Raw genomic sequence first — 23,088 nt, 5'->3', positions numbered from 1 at the left:
GAGCTCGATCCCTGGCAATCAAAGCTGCTTGTGAGTCTTGATTCTTGCTGATCAAAAAACAGAGTCCTCACCAACGAGCAAATCTCTTGAATTGGGTGAGCATGCGACCGCAGTATCCATAAGTTTGGGGGCCTTGATTCTTGGCAAACAACTCCAGAGTTGAGCAAGACATACTACTTCTGAAGCCCAGGCAATCTGATACTCTGGGTTCAATCAGAAGGCTCCCACATTGTTTTCCTTTAGCCTCCAAATTCCTTTGGCCACAGCTCTTCCCCTCCCCTCCCTGAGCTACACACCTGAAAGGAAAATGTCGGCTCACACATATCCCTCCTCTGCCCCAAATTATCAGCCCCAAGTAGCAAACCCTTCTTAGAGGAAAAAAAAAGTTTCAAACCGCCCAAACTGGCTCCTCACCACCCCTCCCTTCTCCCAAATGCGCCTCTCTCGGCCCAGATATAAACCTCCCATGCCTAGCTCCTCTCAGGCTGCAGATGTGGCCCTCTGTCCCCGAACTGTCTGTCACTTTGCAAGCTGCAACTGTTCACTGCCAGCATGGACACCATCTTCCCGAGTCATCCTGTGTTCAAAGAGAAAAACACACAAACGAACCCTAAGCCCTGTGGCCGCCATCAAGGTGATAGAGTGCCATATTCCCGGCTTTAAGATGTGTACAGGGCTGGAGAGATGGCTCGGTGGTTAAGAGCACTGATTGTTCTTCCAGAGGTCCTGAGTTCAATTCCCAGCAACCACATGGTGGCTCACAACTGCCTGTGATAAAATCTGGTGCCAACTTCTGGCCTGCGGGGACACATGCAGACAGAACATTGTATACATAATAAATAAATCTTTGAAAAAAAAGATGAGTACATATGTATGAGCGGGAAGGTAGGCATAAGGCAAAGAGAGTTGTTGTTTTCTCCATGCAGGGACATCTTGGAATTTCCCAGTAAGATTAATGAACTTTAAACATAAACTTCTCTTCTACATTGTTTCTGCAGCACACTGTCACGTCCTGTGTCCTCATTTGTTTATCAAGGGATGCACACACTATAAAGTGCATTTTTGGTAAAGAAACTTAAAGAACAGAAAGGCTTTGAATAAAAAAAAATTATGAGAAAATTATAAAAAGATGGTTTATTAGTTCTAAATTAATTTTAATTCCTATGGTCAAAATTCTATTATGCTGAGATTAATGATGCCTGATACTCTACTTACAGGAAAAATAAATTCTGAAGCACAGATCTGCCTTAGAAATGTTTACAGAAATGGGCTTAGAAATATAATGATTGCGTTCTATTCTTTTACTGAATGAGACACGTAAAACCTGTGATTAGATTTCTCCAAACCCTGCTCATATGTACTTTCAATGGCAAAGCTGTCTCTTATTGGACAGACACTGTTTAACAGTGGGAAGAATTCTTTTACAAAGAATTATGCCTACTTGAGACATTCTGGCTAAATTACAGTGATCATAAAACTTATTCTGTTAGACAAATAATTCAATCTATTTATAAATTTGGCCGGTAGACAAAATCCTCATTGTGCCTATGATCTTCAGTCCACCAGATGGATAGTTAAGTGATTGCCACTAACGGATCGAATCATGAGTTCATCGCAGTAAGTTCCTTCCGAGAGAAGACAAATCAGCGGCGTTCATTTACCGGAAGAAGACTCCGCCAGCCTGGAGGGAAAGCACTATATTCTAACTTTCCTTCAATCCTGCTACACTTGAAAGATGTTTATGGCTTTGCAGGCTTATTCTTCAGGGATAAAATGATGCTAATCCTGGTTTTGATCAGACTACAGAAGAGGATCGCACCGAGCCCTTCCTTTAATCATGTTTGGGTAGAACTGCTCACTTACCCAGACTCAACTCTACTGCAACCACGTTCTCAGCTTTAAAAACATTCAAATGTGTCACTGTCTTTGTAAAAGTATTTTATGATTACACAGTATAATTTGTATATGAAGAAATCTAATTTAAGATAGACAAAAACTTATCTTAAATATGCCAAAAGAAAGTCCATTTTAGGATGTGTGTGTATATTATATACATATATTTGTAGGAATCAGTTTTCTCTTCCCTTCACGTGGGTCATGTAGGTTGAACTCAGCTTGGCAGGCTTGGCAGCCAGCACCTTGACCAAGCATTTTACCAGCACAGTTCTCATATTTTATATCTGAACTCTTAGAGCCAAAAACATTTTACTATTAAGAAAAGTAGCGGAGTTCGAGCCATTTATTACAGTTAGGGAGACCTAAGATTTTAAACGCTTGCTCGTCTAAACTAGAGCACTGACTTCAGCCTTTACCACTCACTGTGCTTTTTTATCTTTCTAGTGTTAGGCACAATGCTACAATAAAAACTCAGGCTGGCTCATGGCTAATAGACTAACATGATCCAGGAGTTTCTTCCGTGGTAGCTTGGCAGCCATTTCTCTCTCCCGATAACTCAGTCTCATCTTCATCAGAGCCAAGGAAAAGAAAGCAACACTGGTGTTTGCACAACTTCAGCAAGCTCCCTCTGCGCAGCCAGCCAGCGCTTCAGCGGGTGTGGCGAGCTGGAATGTTACCGCGCCCCCCCCCCCCCCCCCCCCCCCCGCCAGAGCTTATATCTCCGGCTATTTTAGCCTTAAAAGAAAACACACAACAACAAAAACAAAGGCAATCTCTTACCTTATCATGTGACTTAAAAGTCGTGCAACCAAATCAGAACTATTTAATGACATCAACTCTAAGGAGAGCTATGGCAACCAGACTGAAATCTATCACTACCGTGAGGATAAAAATCTCACCTAATCTCACCTGCGGCCGCCTAAAATCTGGCTTAATTCACCTCTCTGCACGTCTTCTGCCCACACTTCGCAACAAATACAACTCAGATTGACTTCAAAACTCTTCACGGACATCCTGACACACCTGTGGTTATTCTTATGTCATCATCCCTCTCCAAGTCCTCTGCTAACCGCCGTTAAGTACGCCATATGTATTTACATGGACAAGGTCCTCCTAGTATATGAGTACTGACACCAGTCTCTGGACCATCGCCCTAGGATGGGGGGGCCTCCAAGACGCCCAAGAGTCCACAGGAAGCAGTCAGAAACTAAGACAGCCACCCCCCCACACCAAAGGCTTCCTATCCCATCTTTCTCCATCTCTCCTTTTTTCCCCCTTCCTTTATATAAGCAAACAGGGCAGAGATGTTAGCCTAGTCATGGCTAAGGCCATGCCAGTGTGCAGCTGTGTCTCCCTGCCTCTCAGAGCTGAACACACACACAGAACTCAGGCTACCGGACTCCAGTCTCTCGGCCCCTGGGATGGACACCCATTAACTGAGTGAGACCCTCCTCCACACTGCTCTACAAACCCTCAAGACCACACTTTCCTTCCTCAAAACACAGGGGTTCCCTCCCCACCAGTAAGAGGCAGTGCCCTGTGTTACTGGCTACTCATCAACAACACGGGACCGAGCCGCTGTCCTCTGAAATCTATATGGGACCCATTCTGCCGTGTGAGCCTGGACACTACTGAGACCCTGCCATCTGCCCACTGTCTGTGGTATTAGTAACTTTTCTTTTACTCAAAGAGACAGTCTTCCTCCTTGAAGCTTTTGAACCTCACATCATCCAAAGGTCCAGCTACACCGCCCCCCTCGCGAGGTTTAGGCTTAAACACAGGCCAGAAGACATAATTAAGCCGTCTTAGTTGAAGTGTGGCCCCACCCATCCCCCATCCATCACTGTCTCAACACCAGTCTCTCTGAAAGACTCCTGCCAAGCTGTCAGACCTGGTGAAACTTCTTTCTGGGAGACGGTTTTCCTCCCGCCGGCACCAGGGTGCCAGCCTCTCCCTCCCTGCCGCACAGGATTCCTCTAGGGGTCTATAATTTCAGCAGAATGATAACGGAAGGGAGAGACACGGTGTCTCACTTCGATGTCTCCTCCTGGGAACTTAGAAAAGTTGCTAGCTGGTCCTGTCTCGGCCCCACCCCCACCCCCTCCACTACATCCTGTACCTTTCACCGAGAAACTGTGCTGCCAAAAAGTTTTACTTGCTTATATCTATGCCCAGAGTAATATCATATAATCTATATTAATAGTTTATATATATCCACATGCATTTGTGGGGGGTGCATGTGTATGTGTGGTTTTTGTGTGTTTGAGTTTTTGGTTTGGTTTGGTTTGGTTTTTCGAGACAGGGTTTCTCTGTGTAACAGTCCTAGCTATCCTGGAACTCACTCTTGTAGACCACCAGGCTGGCCTCGAACTCACAGAGATCTGCTTGCCTCTGCCTCCCGAGTGCTAGGATTAAAGGTGTGCGTCACCACCACCCGGCATGTGTGTATTCTTAACCTTGTGGTGAACCTGCAAAAGACAGCAGCTGGATATTACAGGTATGGGACAGTGTCCCTCACTCCCCAGGACCACACATGAAGGTGATGACCCACCAGCCCCCAAGCTCTGCCTAGGGCTCTAAGCTTTCCTTCTCCACTGTCACAGGACCTAGTTAGCTGCCTACTTACCAACACTTTTCTCTGGGAATTCTCAGCTAAGACCCCAAACCCCGATGAAATGTTTTTTGGGGTAAAGCCAGCTTTGTCGTCCTCAAATGGATCTCCCAAAATGTAGGTCTTCACATGCTAACTTTAACAGGTTCCTAGGATGCTGGTGGAAGCTGAAGGGGAAAATGAAGACCTTAGCACCAACACAAAATGCCACATGGCAGAAAAGATCTTATCCAACACAACATGGAAGACCTGGCCTGCAGCTGGTATGAACCACAGTGGTTCACCTTTTATCTTTACTCTCCTGGTCCCCGTTCATTTCTTTCCAGCAGGTTGGGGATCGGGAGGCCATGAAACTCTGTTTTGTCTCACACAGAGAGCTGCAGGATTCTGACCTCTGTCCTATTCATAGCTTGAAGACAGACTCCTCAGTGGCCCCTGTGCTCAGTGGACACTCAAGCTTTCTGCCTAGTCTAGAAGCAAAGGGCAGGTGACCAATAGAGGTACCTCATGGAGAAAGAGTTCAAACAGGAGACTGGAGAGATGGCTCAGCAATTAAAAGTACACATTGCTCCTACACAGGCCCAATTCCCAGTACTGATCCGATGGCCTCTTCTGGCTTCCACAGGTTCCTGCACACACATGGCATGCATAAACTCATGTAGGCAAACACACACATACATTAGTAAATAGTGTTCAAACCGTGGCAGACACGTACCCTGACAAATCACCAGGCAATAAGACAACTAGACCTCAAGCAAAGGATGAAAATGGCAAAGGTTGACAAGGGAATGAGACCAAAACTCCTCAGACAGCTCAGAAGACAGGCGAGCAGAGCCTGCAGGATTACAGAATGTTTCAACAAGCATCTGGGTTAGGAGACTAATAAACTTATGGAGAAAAATATAGTCAAAGAGACAGACTCCAAGCCTACATATATCTCCATGGGAGACATCCAAAAAAAAAAATGTATGTTTGCAAATAGCAACCTCTCATCTGCTGTAGTGTTGGTGCACAGTCTCTGGGAACGCTGAGGGCCCAAGAACAGGGTTATGATCTGCAGAAAATGTGTCTTCTGTCTGTCCCAGCACTCCAATAACTAGCTGCCACCGTAACGAATCTCTAGAGAAAGCACAGCTATGACTGGGCCAGGGAGTTTCTTCGGACGGCAGTCCAGCAATGGGTTCAACCCCGGATATTCCCAGCAGCCCCAGGGAGGGAGAGACAGCGTTTGTGGATCCACAGCCTGACGACACAGATGACCACTCGGAAAGCCCTCCCCACATAATTGTTTGTGGTAACTCTCCCTAGGGAGACAGAAGTGCGCATTCATTCACCCTGGATGGGCACCACCAGCAGGCAATTTCACCAAAGTGCTCAGCGAGATCAAGGAGTCATCGGGCTACCTTACAGTACATGAGTGAGGGGCTACTCACAGGAATATGGGTGACCCCCCCCCACAAAAACAGCTGCATCACTGAAAAATCCCATTCCATCATAGGTGGTGACCTCATTGACACTACAGTGTGGAGCCCTGCTTTTAATTAACCCTTTCTTTTCCATGCACTCCAAATCTCCTAGGATCATTTGCGGCTGCTGGAAGGGGGCTGGGAAGAGTAGCTGGAGTCTCAGGGGAGGTTTCCTGACTTGCCTCTCCTCCATCTCCTGGAGAGTGTTTTCTAAAGTCCTATTGCCATTATCTCAGGCCTGGCTTGCACTGTCTTGTTCTGCTCTAGTTGTCATGGCTACCAGGCAAAGTCTAAGATGGCATCTTGTTACAACCAGAAGAAAAAGTGCTATATAACACCTAAGAAGATCAAAGCAATCCTTCCATCTATCATGAGTTTTGGTGAGTGCCCTGTGTGTGCCAGAAGTCACTATTGGCATAAGGAATAGGGCTGTTCTTCTCCTCATGGAGCTTATGGTCTAATGGGGATATGAACTCAAGAGCATATACCATGCATGGTGTGAACACACCAATAAGAGTTCTTTGCATCCCTCTGAGCATATACCATGCATGGTGTTAACACACCAGTAAGAGTCCCTTGCATCCCTCTGAGCATATACCATGCATGGTGTGATGCACCAATAAGAATCCGACTGCATCCCTCTGAACATATGCCATGCATGGTGTGAACACACCAACAAGAGTCCCTTGCATCCCTCTGAGCATATACCATGCATGGTGTGATGCACCAATAAGAATCCGACTGCATCCCTCTGAACATATGCCATGCATGGTGTGAACACACTAACAAGAGTCCGACTGCATCCCTCTGAACAAATAGCATGCATGGTGTGAACACACAAGTAAGAGTCCAACTGCACCCCTCCGACATTCACAGCTGAGAGCTCTCCATGCCCCTAGTGTGACTTATGCGGAGACAAGGTCTTTAGAGATGTAATGGAGTTGAGGTGGTGGCATTAGAGGGGACGCTGACCTGGTGACTGCTTCCTTCAACATAGAAGGGCACAGAGGGAAGACAGTCATCTGTAAGACTCTGAGACTCTCCTCACAGCTCTCAGAAGGAACCAACACCACCAAGCCTGACCTCGGACCTCTAGCCTCCAGAATTAGCCCTTAGGAACACATTCCTCTCTCCCTCGAGGTCAGCTTGCCTGGAAGTCACCCATGACACAATACAGTGACCTAAGGTGTAGCAGGTTGAACTATGCCCCACTCCCACGCAGACAGCTTCACGTCCTAATCTCCAGCACGGTTGTTCTCAACCTTCCTAATGCTGCAACCCTTTAACACAGTTCTTCATGTTATTGGTGACCTCCAACCATAAAACTATTTTTGTTGCCACCTCATAAGTGTAATTTTGCTATTGGTTTGAATCATACTGTAAATAGCCGATATGCAGGACATCTGAGATGTGACCTGTGAAAGGGTGGTCAACCTCCAAAGGGGTCAAGACTGCGGGCGGAGAACCCGTGCCCTAGTGCCTGTGAATGTGGTCATATTTGCAAATAGGGTCTTTGTAGATGTAATCAAGTTAAAAGGAGACAAAACTCGATTAGAGTGGATTCTAAATTCAGTGATGGGTGCCTTTATTGGAAGAAGGAAGCAACTCAGCCAGGAGACAAACAAAGGAACAACAGAAACCAGTGGGCCACATCAACCAACACAGGATACTGAAGATGCTGAGAACACCAAGCACTAGAAGAAGCAAAGAGTCTCCAGAAGGAGCATGTCTTTGCCAGGCCTTCATTCTGGACTCTGATCTCCAGAAACGTGACATAACAAATATCTGTTGTTTAAGCCACCGAATCTATAGTAATGTGCCACCCTAGCAAACTAAGAGAAAGTCAGAGAGAAAAATCTGCTTAAGCTATCCCTCTGCTTAGTCAATGCTGGTAAAGACACTAGCAAGGGAATGCTCACCTGTGCAGCACTGCGGACAGCATCAAAGGAGAAAACCCACAGAAGATCCTGAATATCAGCCCCAGGACTGGCACTCAGGACAAGGACCCTCAAATTCACCAGCATCACCCAATGTGTGAGACACGCAGGCCCTGATTTTCCTATGCTTTCCTGCTTAGTTCTTAAGGTAGAATAGAAGGACGGGGGAAATGAAGGAACCTGGGAGGAAGAGAAGCCCCGCCCAGGAGTCTGGTTGGTCAAGGATCCCAACACGGTTAACACTGGCTGTGAAGGTTGTCTGCATAGTCAATACCTCTTTCACAGAGAACCTTTACGTACAAATGCTAAAGCAACAATGAACCATGCTTAAGGCTAAGCATAGTTCTTCATATATCCCTTCCACCAGCCATGTTCCAGAAATTTCCTAAAGAAACCCCATCTCCAGTAAAAGACAACAATTATGATGCACGGCTTTACCGTACCAAACTATAGCCCTCCCAAGGCATCTCTAGGACCGCCCAACGATCATAGTCTCATTTTTCTTTTTGAAGAAAAAAGGAGGGAACAAAGGAGGAGGACTTCTTAGCAGCCTTTTCAGACACAAGTAGAGAACCACCAAAACCGTATGTGTGGCTACTGCTGAGACAATCAGGCGGAGCTCTCCCTCGCAGAGGCTACACCCGCACTTGGGGGTGTACCGCCCTCCCCCTAATCACCGCTCCATCAACCTCATGTTTAGGAATCTATGTTAAAACTGCTTCTCTTTATGTGTTTGTGCGTGCGCGCCAGCATGTGTCCTCACATGTATGTGGGCATACGTGTATGTGGGTGTGCATACGCGTGTGGAAGCCTGCACATGTCACGTGTCTTCCTCAGCTGCTCTGCACTCTGCACACTGAGAAAGTCGAGCTCATCTCTTGGGCTAGTCTGGCTAAACAGCCTGCTCCGTGGGCTCCCCGTCTCTGCCTCCCCATGCTAGGATTCCAGACAGACTACCGTGTGCAGAGGGCTTTCACGTGGGTACCCGGGATCCGAACTCGGCATTTGCACAGCAAGCACTTTCCACACTGAGCCGCTTCCCCAGCCCTGAAATTTACAATTTTAAGTTATTACATTTTTTATTGTTGGGGGGGTGTCCAGGCACACCTGTGGAGGTCAAAGGACAACTGGCAGGAGTTGGCTGTTTTCTTCCACCGGGTGGACCCTTGGAGATCAGACTCAGGTCATCAGTGTGGGTGACAGGGCTTTTACCCACCCCCTGGGCTATTAAAAAAAAATCTCTTAATAAATGTCAACTCTGTTTCTTGCTTATCCTGGAACTATTCTGCCCTAACATTAAGAATCCAACTTCATCTGGGTTGAAGCCTCTGAAAAGATTGTCTCAGGACATGTCCAACAGCTCTGACAGTCTCCCCATCCAGCCACACTCCCATGAGAGAGCAGGAAATTGGGGTCAGGTCAGCAAGTGGATGTGGGAGAGCAGGGGCAGAGCAAACAGGAAGGCTGGAGTAGCTCAATTGGTAGATGCTTGCCTCGCATGCATGAAGGCCTCGCATAAGAATGGCCCTCACAGGCTCATGGATTTGAATCTTTAGTCCCCAGTTGGTAGAACTGTTTGGGAAGGATTAGGAGGTGTGGCCTTCCTGGAGGAAGTGTGTCACTAGGGGTGGGCTTTGAGGTTTCAAAAGTCCAAGCCCAGTCCAGTCTCCCTTTCTGCCTCCTGCTTATGGATCAGATGTAAGCTTTCAGCTATGGCCCCAGCACCATGTCTGCCTGCCTGCTGCCATGCTCCCCACTGTGATGGTTAGGAACTCACCCTCTGAAACTGTAAACAAGCCCTCAGTTAAATGCTTTCTTTTATAAGTTGCCTTGGCCCTGGTGTCTCTTCACAGCGATAGAACAGTAAATAAGGCCATCCCCATCACTGAATAAACGGGGCATGATGGCAAACACCCATAACCCCAGTACTCTAGAGGTGGGGGTGGGAGGACCAAGCAGCTCAAGGTCACTTTCCCCAGTGACACAGCAAGTTTTGAGGCCAGCCTGTGAGACCCTGTCTCAACAAAACAATAAAATAAGGCTCACTGACAGGGGCGCAGTTAGGCAAGACAGAAAGTCTCATACTTAGCATGAATGATAGAAAGAGGAAAACACTCCAGTACAAACCCCACTTCATGCCCAAGCCATTGACCCAACCTGCCCATCTCTCCAGATGGATGTGGCTGCCACTCCCCACCCCTGCTGGGAAGAAAAACACCACTCTGGACGATTGCCACTTCCCTGGAATAGCCAGCGACCCGCAGACGCACGCGGATGAGCCCGAAGACCTGAGTCAGATTAGTAAACGCAGCCTGGACTCTGCACCTGCAGAGAAAATGCAAGGTGTGCTCCTCCTCGCCGGCACCAGTCCGACTCACCAGTGCTCGCCGGCACCAGTGCTGACTCACGGCGCCCTTTGAAGTCCTTTGGCCCGGTATCAATGAGCGCTAAGAAAAACCCTCCATGCCAATTTCCACCGTACCCCCAGTACTTCAAAAAGATGAGACCAGGCGGGAAGCACAAGAGAGCACGCCCACAGCCGCACCACCTGTAATCCAGGAAATTACAGGCACTGCCTCACCACGTAAAGCACACAGGGCAGGTGCCTCTGCAAACCCCTCCTTCTCACCACGGGGCCCTGCTGCCGGTGAAGAGGAGCCACTGCCCATGAACTTCCTAGCACTTAAGAAGAAATACAGGATTTAGCATCTGTTTGTTTCAGAAATACTTGCTAAAAACGGGTCTGCCAAAAGGCCACCTCTAAAATTAGTCATGTCTCCTGCTCCGCAAAACATAGTAAAGGGTAATTTTAGTAACGTCTCCTCTCCAGGTACCTGGTACCGTTGTGTTCCGCGCGTGATGACTTGCAGCTTACTGAGCAGGCAGTCCTTGTTTTGAGCCCCGAAATAGCTCTAATGAAATGTATAAATGAGCTTTTTTTAAAATAAAAATCAAAGATTAGAATGAGTTATCTGAAATAGCTCAGTGCACCCTTGGCCTCTTCCTCACAGGTCAGGTGGAGGTTAGCGAAGGCGGCGCCCCTTCTGTGCCCTGCTGGAGAGTTAAGTTTGCCTGCCAAGCCGGCTGGGTCCCAGGCGGTCTTGTTCTTTCCCCCTATCAAGTTTCTTTGCTTTGTTCTTCAGTATTTTTAATTTTATTACATTTACCAGCGGGAGGGAGGGGGCATGCACCGAAGTGCACCTGTGGCAGTCGAGGGTCAGAGGGCAACTCTCACGGCTTCTCTTCCGCCAAGGGAAGACAGGGAGGAACTGTGGGTCATCGGGCTTGCCAACAGACTCCTTTAACCTCTGAGCCATTTCAGCTATACTCTATCCATGTTTTGAAAATGAGGTAGTAACTTTGCGGGGGGGAGGGGGGGGCTAACACAAGTATGTCTTACCTACCGAAGCACTGTGCAGCCTCCCCCAGGCTGTCAGAGTTGCCAGCCCCTATTCCTGCTCAGCAACTTTGTTCTCTACCTCAAAGCCACAGTGACGGTCGCTTTTCAGAACCTAATGCATGATTCCAGGCCCAAACGTCACTTTTGAGAACACAGTAATTAAGAACCTCACATGATCAAGGGGATATTTATTTTTATATAGTCAGATGGACAGATCTCACAGTCTTCACCGAAAGCTAAAGGAAAGCAAAATTAGGTCCCAGCCCTAAAACGTCCTTTGTGTCCAGCAGTAAAGGGGCCATCTAGGTTCAGGTTACTCCCAACCAACTTTAAAGGCCACTGAGGTGAAAACAATGCCCTGCCTTGCCCTGCCCTGCAGGCAGCAGCAGCAATAGGAGCCTCTCAAGATAGGGCTGAGCCCAAAATGAAAGAGGGGAGTAGAGAACTTGTTTGTCACCTGGACTAAGCCAGAAACACCAGGCAAACCCTGGAGGATTTTATCCAAAGCACTTTGGAAATGTGCACCTTATCCAAAACACCCCCCCACTACCACCACCCACGCTGCTTCAAATGCCTTCAACTAACAAGAGTCTGAATTTGGCCACAAATCAACCAAAATAAAACACATGCTTTGCTAGGAGATGCTCTGAAACAGGCGAATCGGAGGTGCTGGGCCCTCGTGTTTCCCTCCATCACCTGGTCCAGGCACCCACTTCTCGGGACGCGCTCCTTCTGAAGCCTTCCACGCTTAGTGCTCACTGCAGTATTCATCGCTGCATTCTTAAAAAGAAAACCTGTACCCACTAAAAATGGAAGGAAAAAGATGAAAGGCTTCACCTAAAAGCAAATATCCCAAGAATGGGCAATGGAGGGTATGCTGAAGGCAGGCTTCACACCAGCCGCTGCCCCTGGGGGAAGCCCTTGGCCTGCAGTTTTGTTTGCAAATGGCTTGAGGTTGCCTTCACTTTTCCTTTAGCTTTGCTTAATAAGGCAAAACCCAAAAGAAAAGACGGCTGGGGACTCATTAACTCACTGATATCTCTCTCTCCCTCTTCCCCTTCCCCTCGCCTTCTCATCTCTACAGTCTGCTAAGGCCCACATCTATTAGCTAAGCACAAAAGGTGTAGGGTTAGGGAGATGAAAAGCCATGAGTGACTCCACTGTTTCTTTAAAGTTCACAACTGAAGGAGCTAAAAACCCAGGTTCCTCCTGATGCAGCCTTGTCCCCAGAGCGGGGATTCTCCTGGCTAGAGAAAAGCACAGCAGGAATGACCAAGTATCCCTTCCTGGCCTCCACCTCTCCATCCAGGACCAGAGTCTCTAATTAGACCAGGGAAATAATTTTATATCCACCGAACATCTCCTCACTGCAAAGATGAATTGAGCCATCATAGAGACAGGAGGAAAGGGACGCTCTGCCTGGGCCCCAGTATTAGAATTCCTTGTAATCCAAGGACTCCTCGTTGGGCAAGAGTAGCACAGGAGACCAGAAGTGAAGGGGGAGGGGGGGTTGTTGGAGGACAGGGGTAGAGGGCTGAACTTGGAATACATCCCCAGGCAGTCAGCCAAGGTCAAAAGTGTTATGCCATGGGGCAAAACTACACCATTGAGGAGCTGAGGTCCAGCCCAACATGGCAAGAACCTCTAAGGAACCAGGAGCAATAGGACAGGAGAACGGGAGGCACTTGCCACTCTGCAACTAACATGGAGATTCCCCTTTTTAAAGAACTGATTCACATGGCCAGGCTGAATCCTATAGGTTAGGCGTAAAAACCAACTCCTTCACCTCTCCCCACAAGAACAGGAACGTGACTTCACGTTCACAGAGTCACCCAGCAACCCACCACCTTGAGTGGACCTCGGTGCGTCAGATAGGCAGCCCACGGCACACGGAAGAGTAAATAAACTTTTGCTTACTCCGATTAGAACGCTGAGTGCCGGGTCTGAAGAGTTTGTTCTTCTCTGAAGAGCTAAAGTGAGCTCATACTGAACTCTTGCTTTTTGCTTGGGAATTCAGGCAAGAGGTGCTTTTGAAAGTGACTCAGGCTAGCCCTGCTTACCCAGTATGAAGGGGCACCCCACTTGGGACGGCAACAGAAAAAGAGGGCAATTCTAAGGATGATGGAGTCCATTGCTCAGATGTAGGGGTCTCCAAGACAACAGAAACCAGAAGGGAAACAAAGTATCAGGAGACTGCCTTAGCAAGGCAAGCGCAGCAGCTTGGGCCTGTCACCAGAGTTCCCCAGATTTAACACTGTGGCTAACTCCTAGGCTGGGCAGGGGAACCTAGAGCAGCAGGCGCGAGGGTTTGTCCCTCAGGCTATTCGATTCCAGGACCCTCTGAGCGCTCCTCCTCCCGCATGAACCCCCACCCTGGGGGAAGTGTTGGAGTATGATGCCTGAGTGAGGATACCAGCTCGGCAGCCAGGAGTAACTCCCTGTGTGGGGCCACCCAGCCTCTAAAGTAAGGCAGCCTCTTAGGTTTCTTCTCACAAATCTAAGTTACACCTGGCCTGGCAAGAGTTCACACCCTCTAACTTCTGATTAGGTCGAAGTAGTGTCACTCCAGTGGGGGAGGGCTTCCTTTCCTCTACCCTCCCCTAGAAAGATAAAAAGGTATCTCCAAATCTCTAAAGTCCCGGGGGGGGGGGGCTAGCTGTGCAGTTCTGCACCCGCCAAAAGCAGGATCTTTACAGCCCACGCGAGTGGAGAGGGTAGTTCCCTGGGCCACCGCTCTCTTCCACGTCCTCACCAGAGCCCAGGAGGTATGAAACTCTAAGCAGTCTCAGAGACTGGCTGCCCTGTTCTCCCGCCTCACATTCCAGAAGCAAGGCTGACACCCCCCTGCTCCCCACCCCCACCCCAAACACACACCGGTCTAGATCTAGTTCTATCGTCCCTAAGGTCAGAAACAGGAGGGCCCCCAACGCCAACTCTATGCTTGTGACCCCCCCCCGCCCCCTTCTCTGGCGTCCGCCAGGCGGCACCCTTCCAAAACAAAACAGAAAGACAGTGCGGGGTAGTTTCGCGGGTACATCTATCTGTCCGGGTCCCCCACCCCACGAGTCTGACCCCCGCCCCAATCACCCATCAGTGAATGCCTGGTGGCCCACTGCAAGAGCCTGAGAGTGCGTCTAGCTCTACAGGGTTGGAAAGTCAGGCAGAGTGCTCGCGGGACAGTGCTCCAGGTCCTCCCGCCAGGCCCGCGCGCCCGGGCTCACCTTCTCTCCGGTCAGCACGTGCAGCCCCTCGCGCACCTTGGCGAAGGAGCCCTCGCCCAGCTTCCTGCTGCCGATCAGGTAGTTGCCCACGCGCTTGTGGTGCTGGAAGTCCCGGAGCCGCTCGCGGGACACGCCGCTCACCCAGGCGGGCAGGAAACTTCCCTCGCAGGCCGCCGCCGGCCTGGCTGCGTCCTCCGCGCCCGCGTCGCCCCCCGGCGCCGCCGGCTCGCCCAGGAGCCCGTCCCCAGCCGCTGCCGGCATCGCGCCCGCTCGGCTCCCGCGCTCGCAGCCGCTCCTCCTCCGGCTCCCCGGACTGCCCCGGCTCCTCCTGCCGCCGCCCTGGGCCCGGCCCCGCCCGGCCCGGGTCTTCGCGCTCACGCCCCCCGCGCCTCCTTGCGAGCGCGGCGCGCAGACAATAGCTGGCGACGGGGCGACCGGGGACCCGCCCCCGAGAAGTTCGTCCTCGGAGGATCGGTCGCCTAGATCGCGTCCGCCGTCCCGTCGGGTACCCTGCTCGGGTGCTGGGCGAAGCGGCTGCTAGTCCAAGAGGGGCGCAGTCGGGTGGCGAGGTCCCCCAAACACAGGCGCCGCCGCCCTCTAGCCCGCCGGGTCGTCAGCGGTGCACCCCGGGGCCGCTCCCGCTGGAGAGGAGTGCACGGCGGGTTGCAGGCGCCCTCTGGAAGGCAGCAGAAGAAAGCCTCATTCAGTTTAAATTTGCAGAAATTTAATCCGCTCGCGGGCGGCGGGGACAGACGAGAGCTCCACTCGGCAGCCTGAGCACTTTCAAATCCCTCGTAGCCCCTCCTTCCTTCCCCGCGCGCAACAGCCGAACTCGACCCTTTCTGGAGAGGGGAGGGGAAGGGAGCGATGGAGTGGGCGGCGAAGCCACCTGAGCGCCAGACAGGGGGACCCCGCGCGGCCACGGAGACGCGCGCTCCCGGGCTGCCCAAGACCTGCCGCCTGTGGCGGCGCGGATCGGGCTGCTTCTGGGCTTGAGCTTTCTGGACCTTTCCCGGGTGAATTTCCGCACTAGCCGCACCCACCAGGTTCAGGGGAAAGACAAAAAAGGAGCTCTGGACTATAGGAGGGTTGAGTACTCAGCCCAGAACCCGGCACACAGTAGGGACCCTGGATGGATGGATGGATGGATGGATGGATGGATGGATGGATGGATGGATGGATGGATGGATGGACGGACGGGAACGTAGCAGGCTGTGCTCGCACGCAGACCAGATTGCTGGATTGGTGAAGAAGCAGCCGCCACAGTTAACAGTAGTGGCGGCAGCATAGGAACCAGGGCGTTTGCTGCCTATGCTTGTACATTTGCACCCTCTCTTCTTTCCATAGCGATGATGTCGGTGGTTGCTGGATGATTCGGACCAGAGCTTTGCAGCTCCTGGATGCTTTTGTTCTGTGGGCCCTGTGACTGTACTGATCTCACATAAACAATTACATCTGTTCAGAGACACCTACCAGATATCTCCAGAATCCTCAACATCTTCCTGAACTGAAAAGGGTACTCAACCCTCCTACAGCCCAGAGCTCCTCTTTCTTTTTTCCCTGAACAAATCAAGGATGCAGACAGGCTTTTCCAAAATGCGACCTGTTGAGGTGGCCGTGTCTAATGCAAAGAATTTAACCTCTGATCACACATCATCTGAGCTCAACGGGAGGATTCGGTTCTAACAAAGTTCATTTCATTGTTTATCCTGCAGTAAACAGGTATGACATCATCGATCCACATTAATACTCTGAGGTGGGGGAGGGGATACAATTATCACCCTTCAAGGGGGGGGGAGTGGAGGGAGGAGTCCCTGACCCATCTGAAAAATAACCCGAAAAATGCCCGTTTTCAGGTTTCAGCGTCAGTTGTTATGAACTACGTGCTGTCAGTCTCCGCCCTTGCTATGATGACCCAGTCTGGTGTTTGTCTTCTGCTGGCTTCTCCCGGCTCTGCATTTCCCACATTAAAGACAGGCTTTCCGCTGCTTTCTTGCTGTACTTAAGGGACTTCTTAATTCCTACATTTTCTGCAGGGCTCATCCAATCGCTCTCGTGTTTCTAATTCAGTAATTTAATTTTAAGGAGGCGGGAGGTGGGGAAAGAGCCCCGGGGATGCTAGGTCCAAAGTGTGGGGAGGATTAAGCCCGTGTTGGGGTGGCTCTTCCATTTGGAAAGGATTTGAAGTTTCCCAATGTTGTATAATTTAATTTTAGGAAATTAGCTCTTTGTGAAAATTTGGAGATTTGTTTGTTGCAATTCAAGGCAAATCCCAGAAAGAACTCATTTGTGGATGAGCCACTTCATAAGTGGTGGAAGTCACTGATGACCAAATGGAGACTTCCTATCCTTTTGATGTTTTGATTATGCCCTCCCAGGGTAGAGGTCAGGAAAGGGGTGAAGAAGAGGGAAAGTACAGGCCCATTAAATCTTCCTCAGGCCTGCTGCCTGGGCCTGCTCCAAGCTCACTGCTAATTCTATTGGCTGGGATGCATGCCAAAGAGAAGTTCAAATCCCACTCCTGACTGGGTTTAGTAACTGGTTCTTGAACTACAGTTCCTGCTGTCTAAAGTGGCTCTCCTCAATAAGGAATGTCTCCAGAATTCATTTCAGAAGATAAATAAGCACATCTACATCACCGTCACACTAGGTATTCTGGAAATGTATATCTGAGGAGCCAACACACATCACTGAAGAGCCTCTACTAAGCCCCAAGTTTACAGGGTTTCTCGGGGTATTACAGGCTAGCAGCCTTTGTTCTGGAGAGATGGCTCAGTGGCTAAGAGTCTACATTGTTCTTCCAGAGGTCCAGAGATAGGTTCCCAGCATCCACACTGATCTGCTCTCAACCACCTGTAACTCCAACTCCAATGCCATCTTCTATCCTCCCAAGGCACCTGCCCTTGTGTGTGCATGCTCCCCACATACATGCATACATACATACATGGTTTAAAACAAAGCATTTTTACAAACAAGTTATCTGGCTTCATCCAGGCTTGGCTTTCCTAACTCCACTCTTTCACTAATCCACGCTTACCTCCAAACTGCTGCTTATGACCCATTTTCCCCCATCACAGGTGTGCCGTTAGGAGAAGCCCTTCGCAACCAATGAGCTGCTATAAGCTGTTGAACCCTCCGTTCTTCTCACTGGGTACCACTAGCTTCACATCCGCCTTCTATCTTCCAGATTGCCTATTGGACGGCCTTCTTTTTTAGAATCCGTGGACAGGGGCTGTGTTCATTTGGTTTGTATTTTGCCCTACAGTGCCCTGCATGGTGTCTGAGCTACAAATTTGTCTAAAGAGTGTTTGCAACTGGCTGAACGAAGGCTATCAGTTACTCAGTGTCCAATGACATTTTCTTGCTTGGGGACAGCAAGACCCCCATCTTCTCTCAGGTAAACCTTAAAAATTACTTTCTAAAGTTATTGTTCCATTGTGACCTCTGGGGAATCAGCAGATTTAATCATTTATCATTGCCAGACCCTTTCAAAAGCATCGTCATTCGCAGGGGGCCGGGGGCGCCTGGAGAAGCTGTTTCGGTTGACTTGTGCCAGCTGCTTCCATCTTGCTCTTCCTTTTCTCCTTGTCCTCCCTCCATATGGCTGAGAGACTGTTCGTGTGCTCCCACAGTACGCCAGCTACAAGACCCAGCTGGAAGCAGTCAAAGACAATTAGAAATTATCAGGCTGGCACTGCCAGGAAGTGAGAGTTGGCCAAGGAGGGTTAGGCTGGCAGGGGTGGCGTGGTAGCTGGAGAAGCAGCAGCAGAGCAAAGGCAGAGGACATGGAGAAAAGTTGCTTGGAACCCGTCCTGAAAAATCAGCGAATCGGTTCTAGCAAAGCAGCCGGTAAATAGCAGACTCCGGATTTGAACCGTGTCCCCTGAGTTCATGGCCGCTGTGATTCCTGCCACACAGCCAGCTGTTGACTGTGCTCAGGGCAAAGGCTGAGGAATGAGGGGTTCCCCAGCCATAAAGTCTGGTGTGCAGGGGTAGCCTTGCATTAGCTGTACCCACACAACAATGGCTTCTCATGAGGGAATAGTGATCTTTCACCTCTCTGCCTCAGTTTCCTTAACATGTAAAACAGTGTTAGCTCACTCGCTGTCATATTATAATGCGTCTCTTTTTCCTTGTTCTCTCATTGGTCTTAGTTACTCTTCTGTCGCTGTGAAGAGACACCATGACCAAGGCAACTTATAAGGGAAAGCATTTAAGTTGGTGCTTATTGTTCCTGAGGAGAACAGGGTCTGTGATCATGATGACATGCTTGCCGGCAGGCAGGCATCCCTGGTGCAATAGCTGAGAGCTTACTTGATGAGACAGCCTCAGGACACAGAAAGGCTAACTATGAAAGGCGTGGGCTTTAAAACCTCACTAGGGAAGGCATGGGCTTTAAAACCTCAAAGCCCATGTCCAGTGACACACCTCCTCCAACAAAGCCACACCTCCTAATCCCTTCCAAACAGTTCCACCAACTGCAGAACAGGCATTCAAACACATGTGCCTATGGGGTCCGTTCTCATTCAGACCACCAGCACACCGAGAGAAGTCAGTTCAGACTGTCCCAAACCCAGCAGACGCCTCATTACCTCCAGGTTGGACCTCTTTCCTCACTCCAAGTCCCATGGATTGACTTCATCACACCAGGCTGTCTGATGGGATCTCAGACTTGATTTGGCGCCGTGACCCACACCTCTCTGCTTTTCTTGGGCTTCCCCCGAATTCAGCATCAAGCAGTCATCCTTTGCTTCCTCTCCATCTTAACCCTGTATCTCTCACATCAGATAATTCTGGTCTCTACCATGACCCACTGGTGATCACCTGCCACTTCCACCCCGTCACCATAGTCCAACCACCTCCCAACTATGGTCCTTTGCTTCTACACCAAGCCAAAACTCTCTCTTACTAATCAGGGTCTAAGACACAGCTAAATGGTTCCAAGCACCAGCTGGCCTTCTAATGAACCCAGGTTCCAGTAACCATATGACCCTCACAATTCACAAATCCAATTTCAGGTGTATCTGATGCCCTCTGCTGGCCTCTTTCGGCACTGCATGCACTTGGTGCACACATGCAGAGAAGCAGGCACATATAAAACAAAAAAAAAATAAATCTCTTTTATTTTTAAACGGGACTCAGATTCTACCACTTCTTTGCTCCACACACTCATTTGCCTGGCATATTGCAGATGCTCAACCTAGAACTTCATCTCGACTCTTATCGATATGGGAGAAGAAGGTGGTTCTGGGCTTTGGATGGGCATGGCAAGTAGAAGGTGACAGGATGTGGATGGTGCTACCAAGCCAAACCTCCGCAACTGCTTCCCACTAGCCACCACAGTGACATCCTGGGGGGGGGGTGCATTTTCACACAAGATGACAATGGTTTTCCCTCTAGGAAAGCTGTACTTTTTATACAGTTGTGCCTGCGTCAGTCCCTGGGAACCAAAGGATGCTCTGTTGCAGGAAGCGCAATGTATCCTCCAGCATCAGGGATCTCAGGACTCTCAGATTCCAAATCCCAGATGGAGGCATTGAGGAGGAATGGCGCTGAAATCACTCCACAGGGAAGACACCATAGCGCACAGTCCTCCTGCGGGTCAAAATGGTCACATCAACACCAGTGTCCCCCCCCCCATCACTTCACAAGGCCCTGAGATTTGCATCTCCCCCTGGTACCCACATTCTTTCCCATGTCTCATGTCACCTCCCTCATCCCCCCTCAGTCACCCCACTCCAGCTGCAGTAGATTGCACAGGAAGCCCACTGCCCTGTGGACTTTCTGCACCGCCTATTCAAATGTCTCCATCCTGGGCCTTTTCTGTGACCCTTTCTCTGCAATACAAACAGACTCCCACCCCCTGCGCCCACCTCTGTATTCTTTCCCTCTTCTATTTTTTTCATAGCAGGCATTGTCAGCTGAGAAATTACATAGTTTCCTTTATTGGTTGTATCCCTTCAGGACCTACAGCCTCATGAGGGCTGGGATTTTGGTTAAGTGTGCTGTGCATGAAGCCTGACTCCCGGGAGGAAAACAAATACAAATTTGGGGTGGTTGGTGGAATTTTTAACTCACCATAATAAATAAGACAGAAAAAGAGAGATTGCAAGAAAAACTGGGTCCTGCTGGAGTTGTATACATCCCAAGGGAACACTATGGAAAAAAATAAATATTCATGCCACAGAGATAAACCTCTCTGATAAGTTACATGTGTGGATTATAGCCGGAAGGGAAGGGCTACCATCAGTACCAAGCTTACGGAGCATGCCTAGCTGGGTGCAGCCTCTTATCCGTTTCTGGACACAGCCGGCAGTAGCAAGAGCGTGAGGGAGCTTTAGAGCGAGTACACGATGAGCAAGCCTGTGTGGAGACATGGAGACAGTAAGAGGAAAGGCTGTGGCACTGATTCGATGACCTGAGCCCAAACTGACGGCCGAGGTCTGGCTGGAGCAGGCAGGTGGGCTGACAAGAAGAGGTGGGCGCCCCCTGCTGGTGGACACCGCTGCTTTTCCTCCACGATAACAAGGCCGGCGAAGGGACCACATAGTGGTTTCTCATCTCCTAGGTCCAGCTTTCTTCCTCTGGAAAGGGAAGAGCATTTCTGTGTGCTGTTACTGTTCGCATGGCAGTTTTATATCACAGTCATTGAAGATGTAAGTCAGAAAATGGTAAGTCTAAAGAAAAGCAAGAGTGAACAGTTTAAATGACATGGCTGTCAACTCCTCTTCGATGGAAGCATCTAGGAAGCATACTGGGTTGGAGACATCGTCATGCCCTGTGCTCACTGCTGCGACCCACCCACAAGCCTCTGCACCTGCCTCCTTGACCCTGACCTTATGGACTGTCTGTTTTGACGCCTTTGTTACTGCCAATGAGTCTCTATATAGAATGATTGAAGGTGATAAATCAGTAGATAGACTAGACAGACAGAAAATGTACAAAAAATAATAGGTAAATAATTGAAAAAGCAATGAATATATGGCGGGTAAGTAGATACATTGATAATGATGGTGACAATGCATGATACGTAGATAAGACTAAGTGTCCAATGACCAGATAAAGAGAGATGAGGTGGGCACGTAGCACACAGCCATAATCCTAGTACTCAGGTTAAGGCAAGAGCATTGCTAGTAGTTCAAGGCCACCCTAAACCACATAGTGAGTACCAGGCCAGGCTGAGCTACCTGTGTGAGACTATGTCTCCGAGAGAGAGAGAGAGAGAGAGAGAGAGAGAGAGAGAGAGAGAGAGAAAGAGAGAGAGGAAGAAGAAGGAGAGAGAGAGAGAGAGAATTGGTCATCAGAGAATGACTAATAGATAGCAGGTAAATAGAGATACGAGTCGATCAATAAACTCTAGATAAATAGATGATGCCTAGATAACAGTAAGGAAACAAATGATACCTAAATCAATGTTAGTAGAGAAGTTAATCAACAGCTAGTCATATGATGACGTCATCAACAATGGCAAGGTGAGGAGATGAACTCTGTCTACAACACGGAAGATGAGCGGGTACACCCTGAAAGCGGGTACACCGCTAAGACCCCACTGCCGGTCTCAGGGCCTCCGCGAAGGCAGCTAAATCCACTCACTTTCTACTTGTGACTTGTACCTTCGTACAGCAGCCAAGATCCAAGCTTATGTTCTTCCTCCCGCCAGTGGGTCATCAATGATCCCTTCTGCCCATAGGCACGGGTGTGAGCTAGGGCAGAGCCCGCGCTGCAGTCACAGTGGAGTTATACACACAGCTGGGTGGCTGCTTCTGTAGCTAGCTTGACCCTCAGGTCCACCCAGATGTATATCTGTCTATCTGTCTGTCTGTCTGACAAAGAGCTAGCTCAGCACTGACCTTCTGTGATGGCTATTCTGAGTTATCAACTTGACTGTATCTGGAAAGAACTATAATCCAGAATGGGGGCACATTTGTGATCTAGATCTTGAGGCAGGAAGACAGAGTGCCTGCAATCCAGACCTTAAGGCTAGAAGGCATGCTTTAAATCTGGGCCACACCTTTTGTTGGAAGCCTACATAAGGGCAATGGGATTGAGCAGCTCCTAGATTCTTGGACTTTCAATTCATAACTAACCATTATTAGACTGCAACTTGCATGTCATTCTAATGTATATATAGTGGGATTCTCCTCTGTATGCTAGGAATGTGTTTTGTTACCATTGGGTAAATAAGAAGCTACTTTGGGCTGATGACAGGGTAGAATAGAGCAAAGCAGGAATTCCAAGCAGATATAGAGGATTAGAAGAAGGTGGAGTCAGAGAAATGCCATGTAGCTACCTAAGGAGACAGATGCCAGAACTTTACCCAGTAAGTCACAGCCTTGTGGTGATACAAAGAATAATAGAAATGGTTAATTTAAGATGTAAGAGTTAGTTAATAAGAAGCCTAAGCTATTCGGCCTAACAGTGTTTTAATTAATATAGTTTCTGTGTGATTATTTTGGGTCTGGGCAGCCAGGAACGAATGAGCAGCCTCCATCTACACACAGAGAGAGACAGAGAGAGAGAGAGAGAGAGAGAGAGAGAGAGAGAGAGAGAGAGAGAG

The 23,088-nt window shown here is 49.3% G+C and overlaps 1 protein-coding gene across 1 annotated transcript in view; it reads right to left on the bottom strand.

The window, feature by feature from the left end:
• The window catches only part of Hunk (hormonally up-regulated Neu-associated kinase), a 108,569-nt gene extending 93,157 nt beyond the window's left edge, over positions 1 to 15,412 (bottom strand). The window contains exon 1 of the mRNA XM_005345342.2: positions 14,532 to 15,412. Within this exon, the coding sequence (XP_005345399.1) occupies positions 14,532 to 14,792 (261 nt within the window). The 5' untranslated portion in view covers positions 14,793 to 15,412. The remainder of the gene's footprint in view (positions 1 to 14,531) is intronic.
• Positions 15,413 to 23,088: the final 7,676 nt, after the last annotated feature.

Source organism: Microtus ochrogaster, chromosome 2, assembly GCF_000317375.1.
Source record: "Microtus ochrogaster isolate Prairie Vole_2 chromosome 2, MicOch1.0, whole genome shotgun sequence".
Lineage (NCBI taxonomy): Eukaryota > Metazoa > Chordata > Mammalia > Rodentia > Cricetidae > Microtus > Microtus ochrogaster.
This window is presented reverse-complemented; position numbering and strand designations above follow the sequence as displayed.